This window comes from Rousettus aegyptiacus, unplaced genomic scaffold (genome assembly GCF_014176215.1).
Source record: "Rousettus aegyptiacus isolate mRouAeg1 unplaced genomic scaffold, mRouAeg1.p scaffold_m13_p_5, whole genome shotgun sequence".
In the NCBI taxonomy this organism is placed as follows: domain Eukaryota; kingdom Metazoa; phylum Chordata; class Mammalia; order Chiroptera; family Pteropodidae; genus Rousettus; species Rousettus aegyptiacus.
In genome coordinates, this window is record NW_023416308.1 from 22,400,041 (window position 1) to 22,423,747 (window position 23,707).

The 23,707-nt window shown below is 50.1% G+C and overlaps 1 protein-coding gene across 1 annotated transcript in view; it reads left to right on the plus strand.

The window, feature by feature from the left end:
• FAM222A (family with sequence similarity 222 member A) overlaps positions 1-22,247 on the plus strand; it is a 56,745-nt gene extending 34,498 nt beyond the window's left edge. The window contains exon 3 of the mRNA XM_016125041.2: positions 19,713-22,247. Within this exon, the coding sequence (XP_015980527.1) occupies positions 19,713-20,989 (1,277 nt within the window). The 3' untranslated portion in view covers positions 20,990-22,247. The remainder of the gene's footprint in view (positions 1-19,712) is intronic.
• The last annotated feature ends 1,460 nt before the right edge of the window (positions 22,248-23,707 follow it).

A 23,707-nucleotide genomic window follows, 5' to 3' on the forward strand; every position in this document is an offset into this window, starting at 1 on the left:
CCATAAGATGAACAACATGATGAAATTAGTGTACAATTGAACCTTGAGCAACACAGGTTTGAACTATGTGGGTTCACTTATATGTGCATTTTTTTCAGTAAACATGTACAGTACTATCAATATTTTCTCTCCTTTACATTTTCTTTTCTCTAGCTTGCCTTATTGTAAGACTACAGTATATAATACATATTACAAAATATGTTAATCAACTGTTTGTCATCAGTAAGGACTCTGGTCAACAGCAGGCTATTAGTAGTTAAGTTTCAGGGGAGTCAAAGTTATATGTGGAGTTTTCACCGCACAGGGTGGGTGGTGGCTCTGTATGCCTAACCCCTGCGTTGTTCAGGCATCAACTGTATTCCCTTTTCCTTTCCACAACATTTTTATGGAGTTCACTTCAAACCTTGAAACCTCTGTTACCTGACATCAGCTTTACATGATGTCCTTTGATCCCAGCTATTAAAACTGAGGACAGACCTGTACTTATTATACTACTGTTTTCTTTGCTTGTCTCCTCCCTTCTGTTGTTAAAGATACCGTTACTCTCCTAGGGTTGGTAATGTTAGCATCTGATTACATCACCACAGTCATTTCGATCTGTCCTCTGGATAAACAAGGTCAGTGCTCACCATCAGCACCTCTGCCTCACTTTTCCATCATCTGAAGCTGACCCTCTAGTCTACAGCTTAAGGCTTCCTGTGAACAGCACTCCTGGAGTTCCTTCATGTTCAGAACGGTCTCTCACCTTTCTACTTGAATGAGTGAAAAATAATCCCTGGGTCACTTTGTTTCCTTGAGGCTTTTTGCAGATCTTGTTCTGTTCTCTTCTAATGTTGAATGTTGCCATGGAGAAGTTGAAGCCTGATTTTTTCCTTTATGTTCATTTTGATCTTTCCGTATCTTTCGTGTCATTACTAGCGTGTGGCTTGATGTTGACCATTCAAGTCTATTTTTCCTGGAACATAGTACCATGCCCTTTTGACAGGCAGTTCCAAGGCTTGTATTTCAGTTTCCTTCTTTTGGGGACCCTAGCTAAGCAGAGATTGGCTGTCTATCTGACTATCTGCTAAGGAGCCTTTCTAGCTCCTTATTTCCTTTTTTCTTCTGCTTTTCTGTTTTCTGTGCCTTTTTCTCCTTGCACTCATTTCATTTTCCCCCTTTCGCTTTCCCGATAAGTATTTTCTTCCTCTTGTATATCTGCTTTGTGTTTTTGCTTTACAGAAACAACTGTTTACTAAGTTTTTTCCTTCACAATGAAATATTTGGCCATAATCTTCATCTCTTCTGGGGCCACATTTTTCTGAGGGCAAGTGGTTTTCTGCTGACCATTACTTTATCTAGGCTTTGCCTTTCCTTTGCTTTTCTTATATATATATTTTTTATTAGAACCTGTACTGGTTCAATTTTGATTATTTGCTTCCGGAGGAGGTGAGTTTTTTCTAGCCCAGCTCTTTCCCTCCAGTTGCCTCAGAGACAAACAGGTTCCTGCGAATGTGGCACATTTGTGTGATTTCTTATTTAGCCCTACCTCCTTTGCTTTTCAGAATCAGGTGGCTCTACGGAAGCTCTGTTGACAGCCAATGCACCCCTGGTTTCACTGCTGCAAAGACAGAATTCAGATTTTATACCTCAGGGTGTGTCCCTCACATTTGGGAAGTATATACTGCTGGCTCGTTCTGAAATCCATAGCTATGACACCTTCCCTCTGCTTCCTCCCTTGGCCCCACTTGATCTCAATTGCTTTGGGCAGCTGATCCGCCTATTGTTTGTTTAGGGTAGGGGTCCCCAACCCCTGGGCTGGTACCAGTTCTGTGGGCTGTTAGGAACCAGGCTGCACAGCAGGAGGTGAGCAGCTAGTGAGCGAAGCTTCATGTGTACTTGCAGCCGCTCCCCAGGGCTAGCATCACCGCCTCAGCCCCACCTCAGATGATCAGGCATTAGATTCTTATAGGAGCACCGGTCCCTGGTGCCATAAAGGTTGGGGACCACTGGTTTAGGGGATTAGGGATTTAGTTTTGCCAATAATGGAACTTGTTTTTGTTCCATGTTGCTTTCAGGGTATTTCTAGGAAGAGAAGAGGGACCTAAAATGTTCTATCCACATTCTCAAAACTGAAAGTTCACTGATGTTGTTCTTTCAGAGATAGGGGTTTAGAGAAATATTTGTCTCATCAAAAACAGAGCAATGACAGATAACCTGGGTGGGAGGGCCTTCAGTTTCAAGGGAAAATGTTTCATGACCAGCCCCCTTCACTCCTTTATGTGATCTCCAGGGAGAACATCTCATTGTCTTATAAAATCAAGTGCTTCACTGAATAGATTGTCCATGGCACCCAATACAGCAAACATAAGAATTTACAGTGAAAAATAACTCTCCTGCACAGAGGAAACCAGTGTTAGCAGTTTCTTAAATACGCACGTGTGAGAAGCAATGAATACCTTTTATGTAGACCTGTGCACCCCTACACACTCTTCTCAGCTCCTTGCCTTTTATCCTTACCAATGTACCTTAGAGATTATTCCCCATCTGACAGAAAGAACACCCTCCCTCGCTCATTCTAATAACTGCATCGTATTCCATTGCACAGAGAAAAAATAACATTTTTAACCATCCCCCTGTTGATGGACATTTAGGTTGTTTCTAGTCTCTTGCTATTCTGAACGGGGCTGTAATGAACACCCTTTGTACATGTGTGTATGTTTCCAGAATGGATTTGCTGGCTCAAAGGATCTGTGCATTTTAACATTTGATTGCCACCGTCCAGTTGCCAGGGTCCCCTGCCTTGCTCACTGCTGCCAGATGGCTAGAGACAGGGACTGGGATGATGCATGGGCTGGTCCTTCCTTCCTGCTCCAAGGCCGGAACTAGGGAGTGCAGAGGTCCACCCAGGATGTCTTGCTTCCCCTGCCCACTCAGACCCTTCAACATTTTTGCACTTATTGGAAAAGACACTGACTCTGCCTATAATTAAAGAGCACAGGAAAGAGGGAGGCAGGAAGGGAGATAAGCAAATTGGATTGGGTGCCCTGCTACTGGTCAAAGCCGGACAATTGGCAGAGGAGGCTCCTGCCCTTTCTTCCTGGGCATGACTCTTGTGCACTCCGGCCCTAGGCCCACCCTCTTGTCCCTATGGCCCCCAGGCAGAATCGAGACAGGAAGGGCTGGCTCCAAGTTTCATGACCAGACATATTGATCTGTGCTGTTTTTTTACCAAGGGAGAACGGTCTTGACTGGGCCATGTCCAATGTGACCTTGGACTATTCAGTCAGCCTCTTAGAGCCTGTGTTCCTGCAAAGTAAAAGGTCAGATTAGATGGACCTAAGAAGCTATCCAACTCTGGCCCTCTAGAGTGATAATGTCAAAAGCCTGGCTGGGGGAAGACATGGCCCAGTCTGAGACGCTTTCCTTCCTCTTCCTGTAAAAGGGGATCAGAGCAGCCTTACTACTCAGGGCTGCATGAGGACTGGCCATCACATATGCCCTGAACATGGCCAGCAAAGAGGAAATGGCTGTATCTCACCTCTCTAGGATCTGAAGTCAAGCAAGTAGAGGAGGCTGGGGAACGGGCAGCCATGTGTCCAGGAGCCTGGGAGGTTGGCTGTTCCAGGTGACTGGAGAAAGTGACCTAGAGAAAAAGGAAGAATGATGTTGGGGGAGGGAAAGTCCATTACCTGTCCCCTACCTCAGCCTACGATCTTGGACTCCTCCCAGCTAGCCACAGTCCCTGGGTTCCAAACAGGACCTGCCCTCCCCTGGGACAGAAGCTTGTTTTTCTCAGCTGCTCAGCACCTTCTCCACTAATAAATATTTGACTTTTCCATCATGGTGTTGATATATAAACTTTGAGTCACGTGCTGCTAAAGTACAGGCTATGCAGAGAGCTCCAGAGAGGTTCTGTGGGGACTGATGGGGGTGAGGTGGTACTCAGAGACCTGTCATCCAACGGGGCCAAGGAAGGAGGAGCTGAGGCAGCTGCCCCAGGACACTGATGTGAGCTTTTACTCTCACTCTGCCACACCTTGTGTAAGCAATGCAGCCTCTCCGTAACTCGGGCTGCTCCTCTGTAGGTGAGAGTAGTGTGCCCACCCTGCCCTCTCCCCATGCACTCCTAGGGCACAGGCTTTGAGACCAACACAGTCTGGGGGGCAAGTCCCGGCTGTACCCTGCATGGGGCATGGGCATATCTTGGGCAAAAGAGTGAACAGCCCTGTCTAGCCCTCAGTCTCCTCTGCTGTGACACAGGAATAAGAACAGAAGGAGAGAACCCTCAGGGACTGATAGCAGACTCAAACACTTTACTGTGGGTGTGGGAGCCTCCCACACTCACAGGGGACAAGAGGTTCCCTGCACCTCCCTCCCCGCCTCCTTCCCCCACTGCCTCCCTCTCCTCCCCCTCCTCCCCATCCCTCTCTCCCCCTCCCCCTCCCTCCCTCCCTTCCTCCTTCCCTCCCTCTCTCCCTCCTTCCCTCCCTCTCTCCCTCTCAACTTCATGGAGGAGAAACTTCATGGGCTTGCTAACCCTTAAGGATTTACTAATCCCTAAGATCAGGGAGTGGTTCTTCTCCCCACCTCCCACCCCACACCTCACCCTCCTGCAACAACCCTGACCCTGAGAGAGGGGAGCCCCTGCCCACCAGCATTCCTGCAGGTGCAGCTGCTTCCACTGACACTAATGAAATACGGAAGAAACAAAGCAATTTAAAATTCCAATAAAATTAAAAACAAACCTTTGGCCGCACAACAGATCCAATTATGTAGCTGCTGCTGAGTGCAGCCTGGGGGATGGAAAGAAGGTCCAGTGCCACCCCAGCCATGGGAACCAAGCCTAGGAGAGGACAGAGGCTCAGAGACAAGGGCTGGAAGAGGCCCTGACAGAATTAGTCCCCTTTTGTGATTTAGCAAATACAAATAAGCTCTTAGCAAACTAAGTCAGGCAACTCCCTTCATCTCTTAAAGAGTATCTGACCACAATCCACAGCAAGCCAACCTGAGGGTAGATAAAATCAGAGGAGACAGATCCAAATCTCTGCCTTTCCACATTGTACAGAGGTCCTTGCCAGCACAGTAACACAGGGAACATAAATAACAAGTTATACAGATTAGAGAGAAGTAAAACTATCTGCATAGAAACCGCAAGAGAATAAGAATTCAGCAATATTACAAATATAAGATCAACAAACACATGCAATTGTATCCCTCTACAACAAAAGTCGTCACACATTTTTTAGTAAAGAGCCAATATTTTTGGCCCTGCAAGCCATACAGTCTCTATGTAACCACTCAACCCTGCTGCATGGCAGGACTGTGTTCCAATAAAACTTTAGTTACAAAAGTAGCAGGCCAGATTTGCATGTTCCTGCTCTACACCTATAGCAAAGAATTGGAAAATACATTTTACAAAAAGATACTACTACTATGATATTTGGAAATTGTTTTATGTGTCTGGTAACACACATACCATACAATTCGTCCATTCAAAGTATACTAGTGCATACTTCTTAGTATAAATTCAGGGTTGTGCAAGCATCTCCACTATCAAATTCCAGAACATTTTCTCATCACACCCCAAAGCAATCCCATACTCGTTAGCAGCTCTCATCAGAGCTCTAGGCAACCACTAAACTACTTTCTGTCTTTCTAGATTCACCTATTTTGGATATTTCATATAAATGGAATCATTCAATATGTAGCATTTTGTGTCTGCATTTTTTCACTTAGTATAATATCTTCAAGGTTCATCTACATTATAGCATATTTCAGTATTTCACTCCTTGTTATTGCCGAATAATATTCTATTGTTTGGATATACCGTGTTTTATTTATCCATTTATCAGCTGACAGACATTTGGATCATTGCCACATTTTTGGCAATTATGAATATGCTGGTATGAACATTCAAGTTTCTTTGTGGACTTTTGTTTACCTTTCTCTTGTGTATACACCTCAGAGTAGAATTTCTGGGATACATGGTAACTCTATGCTTAACTTTCTTGAGGAACCACCAAACTGGTCTCCATCTTACATTCTCACCAGCAATGTATGAGGGTTCCAATTTCTCCACGTCTCTTCACCAAACTTACCATGTCTTTTTGATTCTAGCCATTCTAGTGTGTATGAAATGGTATATCACTGTGGTTTTGATTTGCATTTCCCTAATGACTGAGGATGTTGCGCATCTTTTTATGTGCTTCTTTGGCCTTTGTATAATCTTCTTTGAAGAAATGTCTATTCTGCTCTTTGCCATTTTTAATTGGGTTATCTTTTTATTAAGTTGTAAAAGTTCTTTAAATATAAGTCCCTTAACAGATTCATGATTTGCAAATATTTTCTCTTATTCTAGGGCGATTTTCCACCCCACTTTCTTCATGGGTGTCCTTTGAAACACTAAAGGTTTTCATTTTAATGAAATCAAAATTTCTTTTGTCATTTGTTATTCTGGCGTTGTATCTAAGAAGGCTTTGCTTAATTTACCCCTAGGATGTGAAAATTTGCTGTTTTAAGAATTTTCTAGTTTTAGCTCTTATATTCAGTGCTGTGTTCCATTTTGAGTTAATTTCTGTGTATGGTGTGAGGAAGAGGTCTAAATTCATTTATTTGCATATGAATATCTTCTGCCCCAGCACCATTTGTTGAAGAGACCAGTCTTTTTCTATTGAATTATTTTGGCACCCTTGGCAAAAATAATTGACCAGAAATGTGAGGGTTTATTTCTAGATTCTCAAACCTATTCTCTTGATCTATATGTCTATGCTTATGCCAGCCATGCTGTTCTATTACTGTAGCTTTGTAGTAAGTAGTGAAATCAGAAATTATGAATCCTCCAACTCTGTCCTTTTTCAAAATTGTTTTGGCTCTTTTGAGTTCCATGAATTTTAGCATCGGCTTGTCAATTTCTGCAAAGCCATCTGGGATTTTGATGGGGATTGTGTTGGATTTGTAGATCAATCTAAGAACTATTGCCATCTTGAAATTAAGTCTTCCAGTCTATGAACGTGGGATGTCTTTCCATTTATTTACATCGTCTTTAATTTCTTTCAGCAGTGTTTTCTATTTTTCATATTATGTTTTACTCTTCTTTTGTTAAATTCATTTCTAAGTATTTTATTCTTTTTGATGCTTTTGTAGATGAAATTGTTTTCTTAAGTTTTGCATTGTTCATTGTGAGGGTATAGAAATACAATTGATTTTTGTATATCGATCTTATATCCTGTAAACTTGCTGAACTTGTTTATTCTAACAATTTTTTAGTGGATTTCTTAGGAGTTTCTGTGTCCAAGATTATGTCATGCATGAATAGAGATCATTTTACTTCTTGCTTTTCAATATGAATGCCTTTTCTTTTTCCTGTCTAATATCCCCGGCTAGAATCTTCTGCACAACGTTGAATAGAAGCGGCAAGTGTGGACATCTTTGTCTTTCTCATTTTAGAGAGAAAATACTGTCTTCACCATTATGTTAGCTGTGGGGTTTTACTAGATACTCTTTATCGGGTTGAGGAAGTTCCCCCCTATCCTAGTTTGTAGAGTATTTTTATCATGAAGGGATGTTGGGTTATGTCAGATGTTTTTCCGGCATCTACTGAGGTGATCATATGGTAGCTGTCCCTTATCCTGTTGCTATGGTGTATTACATTAATCGAGTTTTGGGTGTTAAACCAACCTTGCATTTCTGGGATAAGTCCTGCTTGGTCATGGTGTATAATTCTTTTTTGTATGTTGCTGGATTCAATTTGCTAGTATTTTGCTGATTTTTGGGTCTGTGTTCATAAGAGATATTAGTCTACAGTTATTTTGTTGTATCTTTGGTTTGCTCTCAGGGTAATACTGGCCTCACAGAATTAGTCTGCAAGTGTTCCTCCTATTCTCTTTTTTTAGAAGAGTTTATGAAAAATACACATTAATTCTTCTTTAAATGTTTGGTACAGTTCATCAGTGATGCCATCTAGGCCTGGGCTTTTCTTTGTGGGTAGTGTTTTGATTACTAATTCAACCTGTTTACTTGTTACAAGTCTAGTCACATTTTCTATTTCTTCTTAACTCAGTTTTGGTAGTGTCTACCTATGAATTGTCCATTTTATCTAAGTTACAATACTATTATAGTCTAGTAAGGAATCTAAAATCCTAAATAAACTTAGACATATGCCATGCACATAGACAGAGATTCAATATAGAAAAAATTCAATCTCTACATCCTGACCATCTGTGTGCATAACTTGAAAAGCTGATGCTGAAGTTGATAAAGAACAAAGGGCCAAGAACGGCCAAGGTGCTTTTGACAACGAAGTATGAAGTTGGGGGAAGGGCCAGTTCTGCCATGGCTTAAGGCTGACATTATGAGATCAACAAAGGGACAGAAGGGGCCAGGGGATGGAGCAGAGCATCTAGAAAAGGTTCTATACACATGAGCTCAATCTAGGACAAAGTGTGCCCTGCAGATCACTGGGGATGGATATACAGTGCTGGAACAACTGGTTATACATGTGGAATAAATGACATTGGAGCCCTACCTCACACCATATACAAAAAAAGATTTCTAGGAAGGCTCAGATCTAATACAGTAGTTCCCCCTTATCCATGGCAGATAGATATATTCCAAGACCCTCAGAGAATGAAACCACGGTAGTACTGAACCCTATGCACTATGTTTTTTCCTATACATACCTGTGATAAAGTTTAATTTATAAATTAGGCATAGTAAGAGATTAACAAAAACAAATAATAAAATGGAGCAATTATAATAATATGTTGTAATAAAAGTTGTGCGAATGTAGTGTTTTTCTCTCATAAGCAATATGGCTACCACATGACTAATGGGTGGGTGGCATATGCAGTGTGGAGACGCTAGACAAGGCGATGAGTCACACCCTGAACGGGACGGAGTGAAACGGTGCAAGTTCTCACCATGCCACTCGGAATGGCATGTGGCTTAAAACGTAGGTTTACTTCTGCAGTTTCCTATTTCATCTTTTCAGATGGCAGCAGGTGGCCAAAACCACAGAAAGCAAAAACCAAGGATAAAGAGGGGTCTACTGTATCATGGAAAACAGAACCGTAGCATTCTTTGAGGAAAATGATAGAGAATATCATCCTCAGGATAGAAAGTATTTGCAAACAGAAGGGGAAAAAAACACAAGTAATGGAAAAGTTGGACCATATTAAAAGTAAACTGCAGCTCAGCAAAATATACCATAAAATAGTCAAGATGAGCCAAAAGTTGAGAGAGGATGTTTGCAGCACTTATAATAGACCAGTATCCAGAGCAGAGAGCCATGGATGTGGCTGCAGAAAGAGCCAGCGGTGGGTGGAACCGAGAGAGAGAGCAGGAGATGAGTGGGGAGGGAAGGGGTGGATGAGTCTGACCAACCTGGGTGTGGATGGAGACAGACAGAAGAAGGTATAAAGAAGGGGGAGATGAGGCAGCAGTTCCAAAGGGCAAAGACAGAAGGGCTGGCAGCAATGCAGCCAGGCTAGGCGGGATCACGGGCAAACCGGGGACCTGGGGACAGTGGGCTCTCAAAGATGGAGCCCGGCCAGGGAGCAGGAAAGAGAAATTGAGGCACAGGTGAAAGGCAGGAAATCAGGCTGGGAGGGATTAAAGTATTCCCAGCCCTGACTACAGCTCCAGAGCTCCAGCTGGGGCTGAGGGGGTATAAAGATGTGTGTGAATATATGTGTGCACCTGTGAGCACCTGCTGGTCTTTATATGTTCAGGATGTCCCCAAATGAGCACGTGGAAGTTTGCTCTTATATGTGCACACACTTGGGTAGAGAATGGACCTTTGTGTAGTGCCCAGTGATAATAACCACTACCCTGTACTGCCTAGTCTGGCCAAGAGCTAGAAGGCAGGCAGCCAACCTTTTCTATGTATTCACTGTCTCTTAAGCCTTCCAACGTGCATCCTCTTCTTTAATCTTCCCTCTTTCTCTGTCCTGAGGGGAAACGGAGGCCAGGGAGCTGTGGTCTCCTCTCTGAGGTTCCCTAGCTGGTAACTGGGTCACCTGGATGCACACCCAAATCTGGAGTCAAAGGCCTTCAGGCTGCCACCCAGGTCAGTGGGCTGGGGCTGCGGCAGGTCAGGGTGGCTGGCAATGACTCTGCCCCTTGCCACCACCTTCCCAGCAGAGGCCAGAGAACAGCTGTGTTCCCACCCTGGCCCAGCCACCTTTTTTGCGCCCCCTCTTCTGGGCAGCCTCATTAGGGATTCTGCTGGTGCCACCAGCTAATTAGTGTCACGTTAATTGAGCATTCAGGAGGCTGCCACCTCCAAGGACAGAATGTCAGCAGCCAAGGGGAATGCAGATGTGGGCTGCTCCTCTGTGTGGGCTGGGGCCAGGCCCTGTGCCCAGGGACCCCTTCTATCCTACAGCAGCACTGGAAACCCCCGCATTTCAACACAGGTAATGCCCACTGTGACTTCCTGAGCCGTAAGGGAGATAATTGGTAAAACCTACACTATGAGAAAAATGGCATTTGCTAAACACCTACTGTGTGCCTGGCACACCTGTAATTCTTCCACTACTTCTATGGGAAAGCTACAGTTAGCTCCATTCACAGCCAAAAAATCTGAGGTCCACTGAGGGAACAACCTGTCCAGGGGTACGTCCAGTGGGTCAGTGGGAACCTGTGTTCACCTAGACAGTAACCGAGGAACTGGTGTATCTCCACAGCAGATGCCTGGGGTCCCACAGAGAACCCTAGAGTGTGGGGCCAGGAATTCTGGGCCAGTGTTGCCCCTCTGCCCCATCCACCACCGTTCCCACCTCCATGACCCCTGGTGAGCAAGTCCCACATGCCTTACAGTGCAACTATGACATGCCCACCTCTCATTCCCTACAGAGGAGAGACTGAGGGTCACGTTAAGGGGCTACTCAAGGTCGCCCACAGCAAGTGGTAATGTTGGGTGCCAGACCTGCGCATCCTGACCGAGTCAGGGTGTCTCACCTCCGTGGTCTCTAAGGCAGAGCCCCCATCCACTACACCCATGCCACTCCTCTGCTGTTTCTGAAAGTCAGGGTGCTGCCCGGTCCCACCCAGCTTTCATGTCTCCCTGTAGCAACATTAAATCTCACTCAAAAGGCTGCTTTTAATTGGCTTAACGTAGTCGTTAATAACCACGTCTACTTGAGGCACCTGTAAATGGCTCACAGCATTAACTCAGTGGCAGTGATGACTTGTTCTCACTTCCAGCCAGCCTTTTAAATTTCCTGACAAGGCTTTGATGGGCGGAAATGGGGCAGGGGTAGCCCAGTCCACAGGGTAGTCACCTTTGTTTTGCACACAGGAGCGCGGGTTCTGTGTAGTGGCTGCCTTGGGAGCCTTGAAATGGGATTTGCCGGACTCTGCACCATCATTCACACAATGCTCCCTAAGCACCTGCTGTGGTTACACTCATTCTTTTAAGTATGGTGAGAAAGTATTCTCAAAGGTCTGTAAATCTAGCCTAGGAGACAAGTCACCAGACAGCTACTGCATGGAGGTGCTAGGTGCATGTCAGAGAAGGCTACCTGGATTGGGGGGGGTGGGGCGGGCAGGGATCCCAGCTGAGACCTGGAGGGTCAGAGCCAGCAGACCAGGGGGGTGTGGGCAACACCTTTTACTTCATTCTCCCAGCATAGAATTCAAACACATACTGTATGTCAGGCACTAAGTAGACATTCCACTCAACCTCAGATTCATCACTCTGGATCAGGTACTGGTGGGACCCAGAGATGGGGCACTTCCTATGAGGGCATGGGGCACAAGAGACAGACACAGACCAGATGAGCAGGGTGTCCAGGTGTTCAGCTCAAGGAGGCATCATTTGAGCTGGAGTCTAAAGGGCCAGTGGGATTCTGGTTAACAAGGGAAGACGCGTCAGCTTGTAGCCAGCCTGAGTCACAGCATACATGATGCCCAATAACTAAAAGCAGGGGCCCAGAGGATGGATGACCAGGGCCCAGAGGATGGATGACCAGGGCTCAGATCCTGGCTCACAGGTCTCTTCTGTTCCATTATCAGAAATCTCAAATTGGCAGCCTGTAGGCCACAACCATCCCACCCACCAGGTGTATGGTCTGCCTCGTTATATTTTTGATCATGTCAAAAGTGAATGTCCCTGGGTGGGGCACGCCTGCCCTGAACACCTCAGGCCCCGCCCTGCCTGGGCCTTCTGGCTCATTCCTGGCCCTTCTGTCCTCCAGTGAGCAGCAAAAACATGTGGGAATTTGTGTTTGCTGCCCTCGCTTGACACCCTTGAGAGGCAGCTGGGGCTTGGAGGCAGTGGAGGGGGGCGGCTTTAGTGAACTCATCCCCAACAACCGTGGCACCCACTGAGGGTAGGCACCCTTTACAGTCCTCACAAAAACTCTTCCAAGGTCAGCAGCAGCAGCAATAGCACTGTCCCCGTTTTCCACACACAAAAAAAACGAAGTTCAGCGAGGGGCCCAAGGCCACACAGTCAGTGTGTGGCAGGGCCAGGATTTGAACCCAGATGTTGGAGCCCACATTCACCCCTCTCCCCATGCTGCCTTCTCAAAAGGCCCCTGACCACGTTTGTGCTCTGCTCAGGAACAAACCTAGCCAGATGGTAATGGCCAGGGAACCAAGGTGGGCTTTGGGCTGGCCAAGGCCAAGGCAAGCAGAGGACACTTTGACTTGTGCTGCATCAGGTCAAGGGCAGGACCCCAGTAGGAATGGGAGCCCCACCCTAAAGCCACAGGCAGTTGTGGCTATCACTGGTCATTATAGAAAAACATGAGTAAAATGCCTTTTCTCAGACCAGGCCCCTGCTGGCATCCAGGGCTTTTTTCTTCAAATCTTGGTTCAAACCCCTTTGAGCAAGGAAGGAGGCCGAGGCTCAGAGGTACAGTCCCCTGTAACCTCCTCTCTCCACATACCAGTACCGTACACATTTCCCCATGTAGTCAGAACCTTCTAGAACCTAAGTTTGAATGCCCAGCAAGGCATATTGCTGCTGGGGGGCCTCTTGGGTGCTCTGTCTCCTGGGGACAGTTAGGCTACTGCCAGGACTTCTTCCTGAGGTCCCTTTTTTGTCCTGTTTTCTACCCAGTAGCCCTCAGGTTTCTGTTAAAACTTATGTCCAGTTGGGTCCCTTCTCTGCTCCAACCATCCAATGTGGAACAAGAGCCCAGGTCCTCAGAGTGCACTTTTTTTGTTTTGTTTTGTTTTTTAACTAAATTCACCCGTATCTCCCATCCACCCCTTCCCACTCTGGCAACCACCAATCTACCCTCTGTGTCCATAAGCTTAGTTTTTTAATTTTTTTAGATTCCACATATAAGTGAGATCACACAGGATGTGTCTTTCTCTGACTTATTTCACTTAGCCTAAGTGCCCTTGAGGTCCATCCATGTTGTCACAAATGGCAAGATTTCACGCTTGTATTATGCCTGCATAATATGCTATTATGTATCTGTATACACATGTCCTTTATTCATCTATCGATGGACTCTTAGGTTGTTCCCACATCTTGGCTATCGTAAAATAATTCTTTAATGAGCATGAGGGTATAGATATCTTTTCAAGATAGTGATTTAGTTTCCTTTGGATAAATACCCAGAAGTAGAATTGCTGGGTCCTATGGCGGTTCTAATTTTTCGAGGAACCTCCATACTGTTTTCCATAGTGGCGGTTCCAGTTTACATTTCGTTCCCTCCAACAATGCACAAGGGGCCCTTTTCTCCACTTCCTCGTCAACACGTGTTATTTCTAGTCTTTTTGGTAATAGCCGTTCTACCGGGCGTTAGAACATTGCGCGCGCCCCCACCCTGCACCCGCCGCCGACCTCTCCAGTTCATCTTCTGTGGCCCTCCCCTGTTTCTTCTGCTTTCCCAGACTCGCCTCATCCACTCCCCTCAGCCTTTGCGCTTACTGTCCCCACTGCCAGAACCACTCTTCCATCAGCTATCCCCATGGCTCACTCCCTCGTCTCTTGATCTTTCTTCAAACGCCACTTCATCAGAGAGAAGAGGACTTCTTTGCTCATCGCCCTGCCCAAACTAGGCACCGCTCTCCTGTCTCATGTCTCATCAGTACCGTTCTGTGCTGCTTACTACGGCTGTGTGACGAGTCACCCCAAAACTCGGCGGCGTCAAGCAGCCATTTACTATGTTCAGGAATACAGACAGGGCGCAGAGAGGTTGGTCTCTGCTCCATGATGTCGCTGAGAGGGGAGGGCCTCTGTTGGAAGATCTGGCCTGGGGGGCTAGAATCTTCCGTAGGCTTGTTCCCTCACACATCATCAGGTGGTTGGTGCTGGCCGAAACACCCACACAAGGCCTCTCCATGTGGCCCATTCAGCAGAATCAGGTCACCAAACTAGTTCATGTTCAAGTGAAGAAAAAACAGGCTCTACTCTTTGTAGGAAGCCTGTCAAAGAATCTGTGGACACGTTTTAAAACCACACCACTTTATTCTTGTTCATGGGGCTTGCTACTACCCGCCATGTTATATAATATTATCTCCCCCTACTAGGCTGTCAGCCCCATGAGCACGGAGACTTTGGTTTGCTTTGATAGCTGCTTCACATCCAAGGCCTGGGAGAGCGCCTGCACACAGGAGGGACTCAGGAAGTGTCTGGTGGCTGTGGGGCTGGAGGGAGGCTTCTAGAAGGCAGCTTTCCACAGAGCTATCTCTCTGGCTTAGCTCATCCTAGGACAGTCTCCCCTAGGCATCGTGACTAGCTGTGAGCAGGATGTCTCTGAGGCTGGATGGGTCTGTCTGGCCACAGCCTCAGCACCCATTCAACACATTCCTGAGCACCTACTATGTGTGACTGGGGATGCGGCAGTGAACAAGCTAACTCAGGGAGCCCACATCTGGTGGGGGAGAAGCCCACAGCAGTCAGAATCAGTGAATGCAGTGGTGAAGCCCAGACACTGGTGGGACCCCCATGAGGTCCCCTTGCCCAGCTAGGGGAATCAGGGAAGGTGGAGAATAGCATCTAAGCTGGGTCCTGGGGTCCTCAGTGGGCCCATAGGCCCGCCCCTCCTCCCACATTAACCTTGTGAACGCTGCCCTCCATCCTTGCCACTGCTTGGAAGCCTGCCCCAGACAGTAGGCTCAGCTGGTTCGTGTGAGGCCTTTTTCTGTATCATTACATTTGCCAGAACAAGGTGGCCCAATGGCACTGAACACTGGGGGCTGGGCCCACCTCCGAAGGAGAGTCTGGAGCGTTCATCCAAGCTGGGGTTGGGGGCCCAGGCATGCCCGAGTGGCCAGGGACCCCAAGCCATGGCCATGGTATTCTGGAGGAAAGGTTGCATTTGAGGCATCCAGGGTGGCTCTGGAGAAAACCCTTTAGGAACAAGGCATAAAGGAGGGGCCACAGCAGCACCACAGCCAGGCCAGGTTTGCGACGGGACTCTGGTGACCTGCAAGTCCACCCAAAGGCTCTTAAATCCAAAACACCAAAGAGCACTGAGGAGGCCCAAGCAAGCACGCATCCCCGTGAGACCGGCTCAGGGCTACCAGCTGGTAGTCTCTAGAAGCAAGGCAGAAGCCTAGGGCAGGAGTGAGAGCTGCCTGCCACATGGCCTCCGATGGGTCACCCCCTGCCTCTCTGAGCCCCCAGGCTGACTTTATGGTCCCCCCTCAGGATCACCCTCCTCCTCATTCTATGGGAGAGGGGGTGCCTCATGAGTCTCTTGCCTTCCGCTGGGGCCTGCCTGGGGGTGCACAGGGAGGGGTGGGAGAGGCGGGTGAAGATGCCTGGGAGAGCAGGCCAGGTCTTATTCCCACCTCTGCCCCTTACTGGTTGTGTGGCCTCAGGAAGTTCTGAGCTTCCATTTCCTCATCTGTAAAATGGGGGCCTGTAGTAGTTATCGACTGCTGAATAACAAGTTGCTCCAAAACTTGGTGACTTGAAACATCAATGATGATGTAGTGCCTCATGGTTTCTGTGGATCAGGTGATCAGGACTGGCTCAGCTGGGCAGTTCTACCCAGCCTCTCATGGGGCTGCAGTCACCTGAAGACTTAACTGGGGCTGGAGGACCCACTTCCAAGAAGGCTCACGTGGCTATTGGTAGGAGGCCTGTTTGTCCCCATGTGGACCGTCCCCCAGGCTGTTCCAGTGTCTTCGCATGGCAGCTGCTTCCCCCAGAGCAAGCCAGCCAAGAGAATGACTGAGGAGGACGCCAAAGTGCCTCTCATGACCTAGCCTTGGAAGTCACATTCCTTCACTTCCACAGCATCTCATGTGTCGTACAGGTCAGCCAGGCCCATTGGGAGTCAGAGGGGACCACACAAGGACGTGACTACCTGGACATGAGACTCATTGGGGTGGGGGCGTGGCAGATCTTGGAGGCTGCTTGCCAAAAGCCACAACTTGTCTGCTTCCTCATCTGTGAAATGGGAACCACCTCCCACCTCTCAGAGGGGCCAAGAAAAACTGTAGGCACGGAGCCTAGGACATACTACGTGCTCACCCAAGGACAGCCTCCGTGTTACAGGGGCACCACCATCAGCTCCCACAAAAGCCAGAGGGACCAACTCACTCTTGCTGAGCCCTGTTGACCAGCCAGGGGCCAGAGAGGCGCCTTCTTTCCATGAATGGGAACTAGTAACAGGCCTTGCCTTTTTTTTTTCCCTCCCTTCTTATGGTTTTAAACACCTAATTTATTCCATCCATTAGATAGATTTTGTAGATTTAATCATTTTCACAGTTGGTGGCTCATTGGATACTCAAGATAAACTCCAAATGAAAGTATAATGGTGAGGACAAATGAGTTTTCACACCACAATGGCAGAAACTTGCATGGGAAGAGAGTTTAAGAAGAACAAAAATACATACAGATATAATTTTTTTTCCCCCGGCAGCCACTTTTGCTGACTATAGTAGGTTACCACAGTTAATTTCACCAGTTTTGTTCATCTGTAAAATTGCATAAAAGTGACATTTTTGTGCTCATTATAGCAGCTGCTGATTTATGGCTAGTAAATGAAGAGCTGGTCCCTTTTTTGCGGGACTCTCTGAGCGGTGCTAAGTGCCCATGAAATTGCTTGTATAATGTAGTTTAAATCCAATCTTGGAGAAAGATTTCCCCCGATGGCCAAAGTGACATTTCCATTCTCCACACTAAGTTTATTTTAGGCCACTTAGGTGGGGGCTGCCCCAGGCAGGGTCAGGATGGGGGCCTGTGGCCGCTCTACCTGCCCAGCCCAGGTTAGGTCAGCGGGATGGAGGGGCGCTGCCCCAGCCTCCTCAGGGTGCTTGGTGCTGCCTCAGACCACATCCCTGCACTGCAGGGCGGATCAGAAAGGCCGTTCTAACACAGATGCCTGCCCTGCCCTCCCCTGCTTACAACCTTCCGTGGCTGCTGATGCCTTGGGGCTTCTCACCTGCAGCACTCTTGACAGTCTGGCCAGACAGTTCTTGGTGGTGGGGGCTGTGCTATGCATCGTAGGATGTTTAGCAGCATCCCTGGCCTCTGCCAACTAGGTACCAGTAGTACACCCTCCCCTAGTTGCAACAACCAAACACACCTCCAGACATTGCCAGTATGCCCTGGGGGACAGGGGTGGCCCACTGAGAACCACTGCTCTGCAGGGAAGGGCACCCCACCCCCTTCTGCTCTGGCCCCACGCACACTTGCCGAGCCGCCTCTCTTGGTCTACGCACCCTGCTCTGGGTTTCTGTCCTCTGAATTACTTACGGTTCCCACCTGGACGTGCTTCCCTGCCTCTGGACCTTTGCCAATGCTGTGTCTTCTGCTTGAAATATGTTTCTCTCCTCCCTCCTTACTCCTTCCACCACTGCCTCAACTGGGTCGCTCTTTCTTCTGAAAAGCCATCTCTGAAGCCCTCCCTGGCTGAGTGTGGCTCCCCCGAGTCCCTGTGCTGTCTGCTCTCCCCATCCTGGCACGTATTTTGATCAAATTGGCTTTGAGACCATGAGGGGTTGTGGATGAGGCTCTGGAAGGACAGAACATAGTGTCTGTACTCTGCCACAGCCCCATTGCTATGCCCACCTGTGCCCAAGCCCATGCCCCTTCCTCCCCCGGGAAGGCCCTCGTCCCAGGTGGATAGGGAAGGCAGGAACTCACACTTGGAGAACACCCACTTCTGCTAACGTGCTCTACCACACATAACTTGCTAAACCTTCACAGCCACAGTAGGAGGTAGTATTAGCAGTAGCATTGCCCCTAATTTACAGATAATGAAACAGGCTCAGAGTAGTAAAGCCCCCCTCCCAAGTCCCCCTGGGGACACTGGTGGGCCCTGGGATGCCCACAGGGCAGGGAGGAAGGCAGTGTACCTGGGAGACCTTGTAGGGTCCTCCTTGTCTAAGGGCCCAGAGAGGTCACGATCACCGAGCAACTGTGCGCCTCATCCCCTGCAGACATGCACAATCATTATCCCCATTCCACAGGGCAGGAAACTAAGGCTTAGCGGGGCAAGCGATTTGCACAGGGCCATGCAGCGCCACAACCAAGTCAGACAGCTCCAAAGCTCAGGCAGCCTTTCTGTCTGCCTCATGCAGACTTCACCCCACGGAGGGTCCTGGGTCGCACTGAGGAATATCTCAGGACCGAGGAGGAGCTTAGGATGGGAGAAAGGGGTCTGCCTACCAATGACCTATTTCCCCTGTGGCAAGGGCCAGGTGTGCCTACTGACAGTGGGGACAGTCGGCCTTCACGCAAAGTACATTCTTTGGCCCCATGCTGACAGCTCACAAAAAAAGGCAGTAGCTACCACGCTGGCCTTGCAGGTGACAGGCAGACTCAGGGAGGGACAGGCAGTGGGGGGAGGTAGGGCAAAGCCCTTCCTTCTGAACAAGAAAAGGTGAGCACCAGATGAAAGCTGACGGCAGCTCCCACTCGCACCAGCCCTCACCATGCCCACGGAGCAACATGCTGTGAACCATCCCATTTTACAGATGCGGCCCCGAGAGGAAAAGTGAAGGGGTAGAAGGAATGAACACCCACCACGTGACACCAAGACAGACACTTGGAGGGTGTGGCGCCCCAGGCACTCCTGTGCTCTGCCGCTGGGTATGGAGCCCGGCAGCGTCTTTGGCAAACCGTCGACGCATTTTCTCCTAAAGCTGAGCATTCACCTCTCATGTCCCAGCAATTCTGTTCCTGGGCGTGTTCCTAACAAGCCACTGAATGCAGTCGCTGGGGGCAGGAACACCATTTATCAGCCCCAAACTGGAACCAACCCAAATGCCATAACATCAACAGGAGGAAGGATGAATAACTTGCGATGTGGTCACACATGAACGGCACACGGCAATGAGAAAGACAAACCACAGCTACCTGGGTGGCCCTCAGACACCGCCTTCAGTGATAGAGGCACGTGTGTGCGCACTGCTCCAGTCCGTCTCACTGCAGCTAGTTCACGTCATTAGAAGTCAGGAGCGCTGCTAACACAGGTGTGGTTAGGGACTAGGAGGTGGCACAGTGGCCATTAGGGGGCTGGCAGTGTCCTCATATTACCCGGGTGTTGTTATATGAGTGTGTCCCGTTTGTGGAAGTTCAGCAAGCTAATACGTGCGCTGTTTCTTTTACATACTTTACGTGTTGATCCAAATCTTAAATATTTAGGGGTGAATGAAGGAGCAAGTGAATAAAAGGAGAAATGAGCAAGGGAAGGGCAGCCCCGCAGCTCCAGGACTGGTTCTGGGGAGCAGCAGAGGGTGTGGCTCCAGGACTCCCCATGTCACCAGGTCGGTGCTCACCCGTGCTTTCCTCTCTTCACTTGTCCCCACAGACGAGACGGTGGCCAGCTCCATGCATTCCTCCCGCTACCCAAGCCCAGCCGAGCTGGATGCCTATGCTGAGAAGGTAGCCAACAGCCCACTCTCCATCAAGATCTTCCCCACCACCATCCGCGTGCCCCAGCACAAGCACCTCGGCCGCACTGTCAATGGCTACGACACCAGTGGCCAGCGCTACAGCCCCTACCCGCAGCATGCTGCTGGCTACCAGGGCCTGTTGGCCATCGTCAAGGCCGCCGTCTCCTCCTCCAGTGTGGTCGCACCCGCTGGGCCCGCCAAAAGCGTGCTTAAGAGTGCCGAAGGCAAGCGGACCAAGCTGTCGCCAGCTGCCGTGCAGGTGGGCATCGCGCCCTACCCGGCACCCAGCACCCTGGGGCCCTTGGCCTACCCCAAGCCACCTGAGGCACCTGCCCCACCGCCTGGCCTCCCCACAGCCGCTGCCACTGCCACCTCTGTCATCCCCCTGCCTGGCCGTGGCCTGGCCCTGCCGCCTTCCAACCTGCCCTCCATCCACAGCATCCTCTACCAGCTCAACCAGCAGTGCCAGGCCCCGGGCACCGCACCTACTGCCTGCCAAGGCGTGGCTGTGCCCCACCCCAGCCCGGCCAAGCATGGCCCGGTGCCCAGCTTCCCCAGCATGGCTTACTCGGCCGCTTCGGGCCTGCCAGATTGCCGAAAAGGCGCTGAGCTGGGCCAGGGAAGCACAGCGGCCTTGACGTTGTCTGGGGCCACCAAGCCTGCAGGGTATGTGGACAGCGGCCTGGATTACCTGCTGTGGCCACAGAAGCCACCCCCACCACCGCCCCAGCCACTGAGGGCCTACAGCGGAGGCACAGTAGCCAGCAAGTCCCCCGAGGCTTGCGGGGGGCGGGCGTATGAGCGGGCCAGTGGGTCGCCCCTCAACTGTGGCGTGGGGCTGCCCACCAGCTTCCCTGCGGGCCAGTACTTCACCGCCCCCTGGAACAGCGTGCTGGTGACCCCCACCAGTGATTGTTACAACCCAGCAGCAGTGGCAGTCACGGAGCTGGGGCCCGGGGTAGCCAGGGAGCTGGCAGGGCCCCCCGCAGAGGCGCTCTCAGGCCTGCCCAGCAAGAGCGTGTGCAACACGGCTGTGCTCAGCAGCAGCCTGCAGTCGCTGGAGTATCTCATCAATGATATCCGGCCGCCCTGCATCAAAGAGCAGATGCTGGGCAAGGGCTATGAGACAGTGGCAGTGCCCCGGCTGCTCGACCACCAGCACGCCCACATCCGCCTGCCCGTCTACAGATAAGGCCCACCTGGCGGACACAGAGACAGATGGACAGGGCACTGATGGGGGACGGCAGGCCACAGAGCAGAGTGGGCAGCGTGCAGGGGCACCTAGCCCCACCCTGTGCCCACTGATGCCCACAGGGAAGCCAGGCTGGCTGCTGCCATGCCTGTTGGAATTTGGCAGGGTGACCTTGCTCACAAAGGCCCCTCCCCCATCAACCGCCCCAGGACATGGGGAGGGCTCCAGGACAGCTGCTGATGTCCTTGCCTTCCTCCATCCACACTGGCAGAGGCAGGGAGAGAGAAGCCACTAAAAATAGGAGTGGTCCCTTCTGGCCCTCCCAGGAGAAGAGCTCAGGCTGGGTTGGGATGCAGGAGGAATTGTGATGGTCTGGAGTCAGAGTGGGATCAAAGCAGCCCTCAGGGGTCAGATAGCTCCTCCCCACCACACGCTCCCCAGTTACCTGGAAAAGGAAGAGAAGGAGCCTATAGGGAGTCCCTGGGCTCGCAGTGTCCTCCCCTGGCCAGTCCAGGTGAAGACCACTCTGATAGAGGTTCCAGGGACTGCCGGTCCCGCTGCTCCTTTCTCCTCTCCTTCCCCTCCCCGCGTTCCTTCCCAACATAGAAAAATCGCACCCCCATCCCCGTTCTCCAAACCCTGGACTCCCCAGCTTCCCTTTTCTCTCCAGTACATCTTACAGGGCTGCTGGGCACAGCTGTATAGGCTGTGCACCGCACAAGGGCACCTCGTCCAAGGAGACACCACTTGCATCCTAGACTTGTATATTTATTACAGCAATTTTCCGAATCTTGAGGAAGGGGTGCCATTTCCCTATTCGCACAAAGGTACCACAGGGGCTAACGACGGGCCTGCCATCTTAGACCCCGTCGGAGGGACCCTACTCTGCCCTCTTTGGGGGTTCTCCTAGGACCAGCAAGGGGGCAACCTACTGGTTTTAATTGGGAGAGCCAATGCAACTCCTTTCCTGCCGGCTACCCTCCAAGGCCTGCCCCATACCATCAAGCAGGGGAAGGCAGGCAGGGGTCCCCCCATTGAGTCCCTAGGCCCCAACCTCCCCCAGCCCTGGCCCCTCTGGCACTCCGGAAGCGGTACTGTATCTCTCTCCAAGGCCTGTTCAAGCACTAAGTGCATTTACAAATCTCTGAGAATGTTTTTTTTTTATACTAAAATTGACCATTATATTCTACTGTGAGAAGTGCGGGTCTGCACTATATTGTTTTAAAAAGGAAGAGAAAGAAAAAAAAAGGAAAACACAGATGGTGTCTCAGCTGTGGGATTGTTTCGTGCTTTCTTCCTCCCCTTAGGAGTAAAACCAGCTACCTCCTCCCTGCTGACCGGCTTGGAGCCCCGAGGAAGCAGGCCAGGTGCCTCCTGGCGCCTCCTGGTGCCTGTGGTGCCGGACCACTTTGCATTCAGAGTTCCATTTAGTCTTTCAGCTCTTCTGAGGTGGACACTGTCATTTGCCCTGTTCACATGTCAGCCACTTGGTCAGGTACGCAGAGCAGCTGAGACGGAACCGAAGCCTGGCCCTCAGCTTCCCTGAACAGTGCAGTGTGAGGCTGCCTCCAGACACGCCGTCCTCACCCCCAGCCTCCACCCTCAGACGTGGCTCAAACCCACCTGGGGCATCACAGCACCCGGGGCGGCCCCTGGAGGCAGGCCAACCCGGCAGGCGCAGCTTCTGGAGTGAGCTTTTCATGGGTTCAAATCCTGCCATTGCTACTGTGAGTGGCTCTGGGCCGTTCCATCCCTGGCCAGATCAGAGATGGAATTCAGAGACGAAAGCACCGCATGGGTACTTGGGATGGGGCAGGGTAGCAGTGTCTACCGCCGGGTTCAGGGCTGGGCATTGGCCTGTGGCTCAGCTGGCCCCAAGGACCATCCCTGGGACCACCAACATGGTGTCAAGGTAGCCTGGGTCCCCATGTCCTGGGCCCACCGCCAGGCTCACCCACTCTGGGGCATACATAGGGGTACAGACACGAGACTGAAAACCTCATCCTCAGCTGCACCGGTCTGCATGTGCAGGACAAGCTGGGGCATGAGGCACAGCCAGTTTGGGCCTGCCCCAGGCCCAGGTGGGGTTCTAACCCTGTCCTGGCACAGCCTCCCTGGGAGCTGAGCTAGCAGATCCCAAAGGGCCCTCCAGCATCACGGCACCCCTGCCCTTTATACAGTCACCTTCGTTTACACCGTTGGAGGGGCAGCACAGGTGACGAGAATGTTGCCATCACTGCTACAATTGCCAACAGCCCACAGTTACTGCAGGTAGACTGGTCACCAGGTTCGGCGCAGAACAGTACAGCAAGTCCTCAGTATCATCGATAGGTTCTGCAGCTTTATGCAAAACGATGTTTGAGGAAACCAATTTCGCCACAGGCTAATTAACATGAACAGTTCCTACGGCATCTCATCAGTGCTATACTGAAACGTCGTTGAACGAAATGAAGTTATTTGAGGACCTGCTGTATTTAGTTCTTGCACCTGTTCAATTGCACCTTCCCATGTCACAGATGAGGCTAGTGAGGCCGGAGAAAAGCAGTCATTTTCCCAAAGCCACGGAGAAACAGCTGGGATAGAAAAAACACAGGCCTTCCGATTTAGAGTTCTTAACTGCCACACTACGCACAGAACATAAACCCACCTCCAAACCCCAAATTTGGCCTGACTCCAGAACCTTGGTCCAGCCTTGGGTCCCATACCCATGGCTGCCAA